Below are 9,647 nucleotides of genomic sequence, written 5' to 3' on the forward strand. Positions count from 1 at the left end.
GGTGGCGCCAGTGTCCGGCTGCTTCGCCTCTGTCAGTGTGTAGCTGTAGCTTGCCATCGCCAGTATGTGAATGGGTGAATGACTGAATGTAGTGTAAAGCGCTTTGTCTTTGCGACGTTGAGGGTGAGATGGTTGTCTTGACACCAGTGGGTCAGGACGCTGACCTCCTCCCTGTAAGCCGTCTCATCACCGTTGGTGATAAGACCCACCACTGTAGTGTCGTCTGCAAACACAAAATAAAGACGTCTGATAAACGTCTCTATCGCCCCCTGGTGTCTGGCTGCAGTATAGGTCATAAACCCCGCCTCCTCCATGTTAGGGGATGGGACTGGGGTCAGACTAAAATAAATTTATTTAATTATTCTTTCTTTTGTTATCAATAGTTCTCATCATGCTGATTGATGTCCAAGGGGTCTCCTTTCCCATAAGTTTGATTCTAATTCCTACCGCGGTGATGTTAAATTGGGGTGAAACGTCATCATAACAGCTTTGACTGGCAGCTGCAGTCACAGAGAAACTTGCGTATCTCTGTTCGGGAATAGCAGATAGAGCGTAGGCTCTGAGAGGCGGGCCAGCGTTTACGCTACGAAAACATAACCGAGTGTTTTAACCTGACAGTCTGAGGTAGGGTTGCCAACTGCCTGAAAAATAAATAAGGGACACCTTTTGGCCAGGGCCGGGCGACCCAGTTGACTTCACCCCTCCCAGTGTGGTGAAGTTTGTAGCTCTTTTTTTTGTGTGTGAAATAATTTTTTTAACCATTTGACTTGAAGTTGATTTAAGTAGATGTATATTCTTTGTGATATGAACACATGGGAAACAAATGATCATTTAGCCATTTATTTTTAGCTCAAAATGACAACATTAACACAATAAAACAGGTCTCTTGCTTAAACAGAAGCCTGTCATGCTTAACTTTTGAGAATATAAGTAAATGTTTCTTTAAAAGAACTCTGTCCTGCTTAACTTAAAATTATATAAATTAATAGAAAACAATAGAACGAAAAACATTCTTGTAACAGTGCACATATAGTGCATTTAGTGCAACTGGCTTCAGTTGAGGTATTATTTCAGCTTTTCTAATGCTAATCAGCTCCCGTTAGTAAACCCGCTTGTTGCCATGATTACGCATATTATTCATCTATGTATTACTTTTATGTATTAGTCATCTATTTGTTATAATCATCTATCCTTGCAGTTGTTTATTACACAAAATAAATGATATTATCACACTTCTGGCCACATAGCGCTGATATTCACTGCACATGCCCATATTAACCTTGACCAGAGGGTTTAAAAAAACAAACCAGTGTTTGCAGACCATATCTGCTTCTGCCGTGGCCTGGTGGACAAAAAATTGGTTAAGGGTTCCCCGAGCTTTCACGCCCCTCATGTTCTTCATGTGCCCACCATTAGAAGCATGCCTATGGAAAAAGTGCGCCGTCACACAGTGCAGTGCGCTTTATAGATGTTATCGTGCACTTTTCCAGCCAGGTGTTTTCCTTTTCCCATTCCTCCCAGTACTTTTGCAGCCTTTTTTCTTTCTCTGAGGGGAACAAACATTGGTGGTCTAATGCTGGGCTTACACTGTGCGATTTTTGGCACATTTTGAGCCGATTTTTGAGTCGTGCGACTGATTTGTTGATCGGCCCGATTTTGGCCTTCATCGTGCATCGTGTAGTATAGGTGGGGTAACGAGAAGCGATTAACATCAGCTCCCGATCATCAGTCGCTCGTGAGGGTGTCACCGCAGCCGCTCACGCGCAAACACGTAAACGTCAGTGAAAAAGACGGAGTAGCACAGCAGTGCAGCGTGTGATCTGGACACAAGCAGTGGAGGCACAACTTGTAGAACTTTGGAAAGCTCATCCGAGCCTTTTCGATGTGGCATCACAAAATTATCACGACCACAACAACCGTGAAAATAGTTGGATTTACGTTACTGCTCAATCGCAGCTGCTTGATCAATGTTTTTCATTAGCAGTTTAGCAAAGTTGATGGTGGTGGTGTGCGTGTCTGTGTGAGTGAAAGACAGAGAGGGAGAGCGAGCGACAGATTTTCTGTTATAACCTTCATTTTATGGACGCACAGTGTGAGCACTCAGGTCGCATCAGAGCATTGGGCCATATAGTGTGAGACCCTGCATTGTGACCTACGAACTTATAACCCCTATGAATCAATCGTGCAGTTTGAGCAGGAGCTGAATAACGTGACTGAAAACATCGCACAGTGTCTGCCCAGCTTTAGGTGTACTGTCGTCCGAGACTTGCACCGCAGTGTCTGCGTTTGTTTCACTGTTGGCCATGCTTCTTGTTGTGGTCATCTGTTGTCTTCTGGTATTTTCTCCGTAAGCGACCTTTCCTCGACCAATGAGATAAGCGGTAATCTGAATTGTCATAAGTGTGCTGTCAGCTCATTGGTCACAAAGCAGGTGAGGGGCTGGGAATTATGTTTTCAAACAAAGCGTTAATTCCATTAAAAGTTATAGACTACTTTTGATTCTCATTGTATTACGGGACAAAGTGCGTCCCTTATTAGCTCAATACAGGACGTGTACTTTTGTTTCTAAATACGGGACAATTCCGTTTTTTAAGGGTCGGTTGGCAACCCTAGTCTGAGGTGTTCTTCAGTAAACTGGACTACCTGACAGAAGGACCCGAGGCCCCGCTGCACTTTTTCGGTAAGTTAATCGTGTTTGTAAGCTAATCCGTAACTACTGTCCTTAGCTAGGTACTGAGACATAGCTAGCTAAGATGAGCACTCGGCTATCGGGGTTCGTTCAGCTAATCTGTGCAGGTGAATGAACTTACTAAAGAAATCAAGAGAAACCTTCCGGGCTAATCAGTCACTAATTACTGTTACTGTACTTTTATTAGAAGTATTATACTGTAAAAGCAACAGGCTGCACGCTGCTTCAGCTCCTGTGCAGAACTGAATATCAAATATATGTAAACACCGGCATGTTTTCAGTCTCTTGCCACATCTGTAAAGACAGTAACATCTTTTTTAAAACCTTGTACTTCAGTAACTCCTCATTAATCAGGAACTATGGACTAAAGTACTGTAGTGTACTGTAATACTGAAAAAATGTAAGAGAAGAACTTCCGATCCTGAGTGTGTGAGGACAGAAGAATCAGCTTTATTTCAATTTTGAGGGATAAAATTTATATTTGAGTTTGTGATGGTTCTGTTCTCTTTGTGATTACAGGAGCTGCCCTCAGATTCAGACCTCAGCACCACCCAGTGACAGCAGACAGATCATCCAACATGTTAACTGCAAAATGAACTGATGAAAACAGTACAAAGGTTAAAGTACCACATGTGCTGTAGTGAAAGCTGCAGCTTTATTGATAAAGTTAAAGACAAAAAAACAAAAGGATTAATCACTCATGTAACTGTGTCACTATGTATCAGCATTAACAGGACCTCAGTTTGGTGTTTCACAAAGCTGCTGATCTCAGACCTGCACAGCTTCCGTTTTAAACACGTGATGTACTCAGTTGCATGAAGAGCATATGAGATTTTCTCTGACACAATTAAATAAAACCTGATGAAGGTCAAAGGTGTTGAACTACAAACTTGTCATCTGGAATTCTTTCACAGTTTTTTGCAGATAGTGTGTTATTTACCATAAAGTGATTCAGAGTTATTCATACCAGAGTAACCAGAGAGGATCATATATTTTTAAATATATAACTTTCTACAGGACTGAATATAATATCTTTATGTAAAAGTCTGGAGCCTCTGGGGAGTATCTGAGCATTTTTTGCACTCTCTGGTCAACTGACTCAGTGAATCAAATGACTCAAAAAACCCAATTCACTTTGGTGAGTGACTCATTAAAACTCGATTCAGTAAAAATAATCAAATTTACCATCACTAACACTGTCACTAAGTAGAAAACCAGCGGAGTGATACACCTCCTGTTGTCAGACCTGCAGGTTTATCCCTGTGCTGTTCTCCTCTGTCTTTTGGTGGACAAACTTTTTTTTTTACTGGCACACATCATTTGTGGGGCATCTTATTGCAACACCTGATTGTTCTCTCATTTTAGTTTTAGTAATATTTTTAAATGGTTGTACAAAATGAAAAAACGGCAGGTGTATTGGGTGCATTTTTAGACGAATAGCTGTATATGTTTACAAAATGTACAATTTATATTTACTCAACATGTCTGTGGGTTTTTTTACAGTAAAAAAATACTACTAAGATTTTAAGTTCTTTGTGGGATTTCAGATCACTAATACTAATGCAGTATGTCAGTGAAAAAAAAAAAAAATTCAGTTGAGCTGAAAAGAATGATACCAAACAAGGGAAGGGGAAAAAATTAAATGAAACAATTTGAGGGTGAAATACAAACGTAAACTCAAAAGGAATCAAAAATGGCCGGTTGTATTTCAGACCTCAGTGGGTTGATCCAACAAATCATGAAAAATTGGGTTTAAATTTTTGTACATGACAGTGCAGATTTCTGACATTTTGTGTAATTTAAGCACGTGACAATGCGATTGTTTTCTAACAAAAAACAGTGAAACTTAAGTTAGACTTGTGTTTGTAAATGAACCGCCCATTGTTGTGTAGTTTTCTGGAGTTTATACTTATTGGGCTACATATTTATTCATTATACAGGCAATACAGTACATAAGATCAAAACTCCCATGTTTTATGTAACTAAAGTGTGTAATTATGTGGGCTACAGACAATAATTAAGTTATAGACTGTATTTATATGTGTATGAGTATGTAAAAAACGTGTATACTTACTGCATTTGAATCATTTTAACCATATGTAACCACCTGCATATGTGTTTGGGGAAAAAGAGGCTTTGATTTTTGCCACCCCATTTGATTTCTTTGCCACCCTCATGCCACCCTAAGAAAATTTCTCTAGATCCGCCCCTGTTCAGACACTGAACACAATGTTCAGTGTGAGAAGTGTTTTTTATCTAACCTGCACTCTTTTGCATTTGCTCTGTCTGATGTCATTGATGGTGTCACTGAACCTTACCTAAGCAGGTGGCATGCAGAATGTAGGAAGATTCAGCTGAATTTGTAACGTCCCTCAGAGCAGATCTAGGATTAGCAATTTCGATCCTCCACACAGATCTCCTAGTGGACTCATATTGTTTTTCTACATTAACAACAGAGCCACAGTCCAGATGTTCACAGAAGACAGCTGCTACTTTCGCGGTCACAACATAGAATGAGCCAATGACTGGTCTCCATTCTCCCAGATGTTTCAGCTCCAGTATACCTGCACAGCGACTGGCTCCTCCCACCAACCTGACATCACCAGGCTCTGAACAGAAAGCATAGAGTCATTAGTAATAGAAGTGAATTTCCCTCTGAAAATATTAAAGTCAAACATTGCTGCTGCTTCTGTGGGTTTTTTTTATTTCTATCTGAGTTCTCTGTTTACCTATTGAAATATCTTCTCCTTCAGGCTGGACTCCTGATAACAAAAATCAGAGAAAATCCATCAGTATGAAGCAGGATTCGGATTGGAGCTCAGCTGTGGATAAAAACTCTCAGAATATGAAAAAAAAAGAGTTTTCCGTTAGTCAGACTGAGACAGATTCACATTGTACTGTTCATCAGACATCATGCTGACACAGGAGAGCATGCTCACCATACCCGGTAGGTTAATTGGTGATTTTAAATGGTTTTTTGAGTGTTTCATGTTTGTCTTGCAATGAATAGCTAGCCTGTTAAGAAAAAAACTCTTCAAGTGTCACTTAAGTTTATTTATATGGCAATAATTAACAACAACATTCATCCACAGGTGCTGAGACCCTACAACAGCAGGGAGAACCCCAAACATCATATGATCCCTATCAGCAGCGCGTGGATCCAGATCTTTCAAAAAGGTTCATGGAGGTCCTCAAAGCTTTCAGATCGTTGTTTGTCATTCACTTTGTCTGTTCTTGTTTCTAGTTAAAGCTTTGATCATCATTTCATTCATTTCTATCTAGTGTGAAACATTTCTTTTCCAAAACAGTGGTTTTATCTTTGTGTCATTAAAAAAAATCAGCTTCATTCTTGTTGGTGTCTTTCTGGATTCAAACCAAGTTGCGACTTTTTATAGCAGATAACCCCTTTAAAAATATTCTGCAGTAGATCAAAAACAGAAGAAAACTATGAATCAGCACATGAACATTACCTGATGCTGCTGAAATGAAGCAGAGCAAAGTTACAGAGGTTTTATTAGAGACACAGCTAAGTGTTTTGCAATTTGCATAATTTTTAAGTTCAAATTTCTTTGGTATTGAACAGCAGAAATGAGGCTTTCATCTCGGAGGCAGACAGCACTTAATACAACAGTAGACTGGTGTGTAATAAGCACAGAATAATGCAGAAAACAGATTTTGATGGTAAACTGGTCTCTTAGTACACTGAGAAAGAGAGAGAAAGAGCTGTGCAGGAAATGTGATTTTATTGTGGTGGAAGCAAAAGAGCAAAAGTAATAGGTAATTAATGATGATGTTTCTCAAACGTGAAGTGTAATTTTGATCTTCTTTTGCTGCTGGTTCAATGAATCTTGGTCGGAGGGATGAAACCTGCAGCTTCAGAATCTGTGAAATGTCATCTTTCAGTCACGATGGCGTGTGTACAAATTCCCTGCTGACTCAGCCTCAGGATGGCTAGAGGCAAGAATCAAGCGCACCCAAGTGAGCGCATCAGTGGTCATGTGCGCATCATGCAGAGGGAGAGTAAGAGACGAAAGGCCAGCAGCAGAGCATGGCAGTTGTAACGTGTGCGTTAATTAAACTGCAAGTGTTATTACCTTTGACGTGTTAACTGGTACGATAATAGTTATAGTTGTTTGTGCATGTTAAAGCCAAAGTTATGCCTCGGTACACTGATATTAGGTTTACTTAATTATTTAATTAGTTTGCACTAAGTTAATACCAGTGGCCAGAATCTCCTCCAATGATTACATGATTTTTCTGTTGTTTATTGTTTAGTTTAACTGTTGTTAGCTTGCCACATTCTTGCCTTAGTACTAGCAACTGGGAAGATACGTGTATGTGCTATTTAGCCAATTTCTTGTCTTACAATGGACATTGTAAAATATTGCTGTGTCTGAGTAGATGATGTGTTCTGATTGTTTCTTAGTTATCTTTGACTCTGCTAATTATAGCATTACCTGTTTCTGTTTCCAGACAACCATGCTTATAGTCTGCACCTGCCACAATTATAAGTTCATATCTGGCTGCATCACAGTTGGATTTATCATGGCAAGCCCTGCTGTAACCAGTTCTTCTGTGAAGCTTAATTAAAAACAGTGAACTAAACTCCTGGACTGCTGCAGTCTTTCTGACCGAAGACTTAGGCCAGACTTGTATACCCAGCATTTCCAGTATATATATATTCTACAGCGTGTAGGTGAACGATCCACGCTCTGTGTTTACATTTTTATGCAGAATCCATATAGCAGCTCTCATTTGCTGTTTCAGCTGTTTGGTGGTTGGTGAAATAGTTTTGTGAGCTTTAACATGAGATTCTGGCATTTCTGGCAAAATACATTTATGTTTAAAAATCGATTCAGGATTTAATGAATCAATAACACTCAAGCTAAAATCAATAGATCTTTTAAAATAGATTTTTAAACCCAGCCCTAAAGAAAAGGTGTTAAGAAATACATCACCTGTAATTAATCTCTGTCTTTCTCTCGTCTATATACCAGAAATAATTTGAATAAGATATTTATATATTATTGATATATTTATGTGATATTAATTTGGATTACACTTTTGACTCCAGGTGTTGTTTTGCAAATGGGCTGTAATTGTCGCGCTGACCTAGTAGGTGTGGCTGTTACTCTTCTCTTCCTCCTCCTGCCCACTACCTGCTCTGTGCTGCTGCTGATTGGACCTTGTGTGCAATCTACAACTAAGCACGGCCTGGTGTGCACCGCTCCGCCAGGTGAGCTGAATTAGAGCAATCAAGGGCGGGCGTGCCTAGTAAGCCTTAAAATGCATGCAGCAGTCATTTGACCCGTGTGCGACATACTGAGAGGACAGCAAACAAGGCACAATTCACTTTGCACTGTGAGGAAGACTTTGAGCTAGACGGGCTATCGTGTGGGCACCTCACAGACAGAAAACACTTGACAGTGAAAAACCGGCCTGGCCAGTAAGGAAACCGGCCTTGACCAGTGAAGACTCCACAAAAGCTCACCACAAAGACGGAGAAGACTCCACCTGGGGGCCTGGAGGAAATCGCAACTTGCCGTTTGCTTGTCCAACCAATAATCAAGAAAGCAGCATGGCTGAGTCCAAGTCAATCGAAGAGCTGAAAATAGAGCGAACCACTGCAAAAAGACTGTTTTCCAGACTCACCAACCATATAAGAAGGACCCAAATGGATATGTCTGTAGAGGAGCTGCAGGATTCCTTCAAGAGACTCACAGCAGAGGGCTCCAAGGTGATTGACGTGAATGAGGACCTTGAGGCCGCCTACATCACGCAGTGTGAAGCAGAGGGCACACCGGAGCTGATGGGCCAACAGAGAGCAGACGTCGAGAAAACGGAGAAAGAATGTGAGCAGAAGTTGAAGGAGGCGAAGCACCTGATCAGAGAGACACTGTGGACATCATATGGTGAAAGAGAACTGACCCTTGCTCTAAAATCAGCAGAAATGGAGTGTGAGAACGTCTCATCTATTCAGCCTGATACACCCTTGGAGGCATATGATTTTATGCTCCACCATCTAGAAGAACTGGTGAAGAAAGCTAAGCAGGCACACCGGACATGGAACCGCTGGGCTCCACTTGCTGAGAGGCGAGATTGTGATCGTCGACTAGTGGAGCTCGAAACCTGCCTTCCAAAGCTGGTGTCAGGGAAGGCAGCCCTGATCAAAGCAGAGAGAATTAAAAAAGATGCCGACCAAGCAGTTGTCACAGTCCGCAACGCAGCCCCGGGCGCAGCCATAAAACTGAAAGCCACAGCTTTACCAAAGTTCACCGGCAGCCAGCGTGAGTTCTACAGATGGCGGAAGGAATGGGAGGCTCTGCAAAAGCAAGGTGAACCAACCGGGTCCATGGAAGTAAAGAAATTCCAACTCCTCGATAGCCTCGATGATAAAGTGGCCAAAGATCTGCGCCTGTCTACATACACCTCGGCAGATGAGATCTTCAGAGTCCTTGAGAACCGCTATGGAAATCAAGCCACCATCGCCGTTGAACTCATTGAGGAGCTTCAAGCTATCCCCCCTGTCCGTAGCAACCAGCCTAGAAGAATTATAGAGCTTATCCACGCAGTTGAAAAGGCCCTCTATGATTTGAATGAGCTGGATAAAGCAAATGCCATAAAGAACCTATTAGTAATAAAGTCTATTGAAAGCAAGCTGCCTGAGTCCCTAAAGAAAGACTGGCTTACCCACGCTGCTGATCCAAAGAATGCTGTGACTCATCAGAACCGGTTCGACAAGCTGCTCGCATACCTCCAATCTCAAGAGTCCATCTACGAGCAGTTAGACCAGCTGAGAGACATCGACCCTGCCAAGGAGAGAACAAAGTTCCCAATAAAGTACGCCCGTACCAAGACAGTTAAATCCAGTACTGATCCAGCAGGCTGCATCATCTGTGGGGACCCGAAACACAAGAGAAAGCTCTACATCTGCAGACGGTTTAGAACCAACACAAAG

At 41.5% G+C, this 9,647-nt stretch overlaps 1 protein-coding gene across 1 annotated transcript in view; it reads right to left on the reverse strand.

Annotated features, from left to right (window-relative positions):
* The window catches only part of LOC134623791 (scavenger receptor cysteine-rich type 1 protein M160-like), a 28,079-nt gene extending 20,725 nt beyond the window's left edge, over positions 1–7,354 (reverse strand). The window contains exons 1-2 of the mRNA XM_065470196.1: positions 7,348–7,354; positions 5,008–5,298 (exon numbers count right to left, since the gene is read on the reverse strand). Of these exons, the coding sequence (XP_065326268.1) occupies positions 5,008–5,298; positions 7,348–7,354 (298 nt within the window). The remainder of the gene's footprint in view (positions 1–5,007; positions 5,299–7,347) is intronic.
* Positions 7,355–9,647: the final 2,293 nt, after the last annotated feature.

The sequence above is a fragment of the Pelmatolapia mariae genome, linkage group LG3_W (genome assembly GCF_036321145.2).
Source record: "Pelmatolapia mariae isolate MD_Pm_ZW linkage group LG3_W, Pm_UMD_F_2, whole genome shotgun sequence".
NCBI lineage: Eukaryota > Metazoa > Chordata > Actinopteri > Cichliformes > Cichlidae > Pelmatolapia > Pelmatolapia mariae.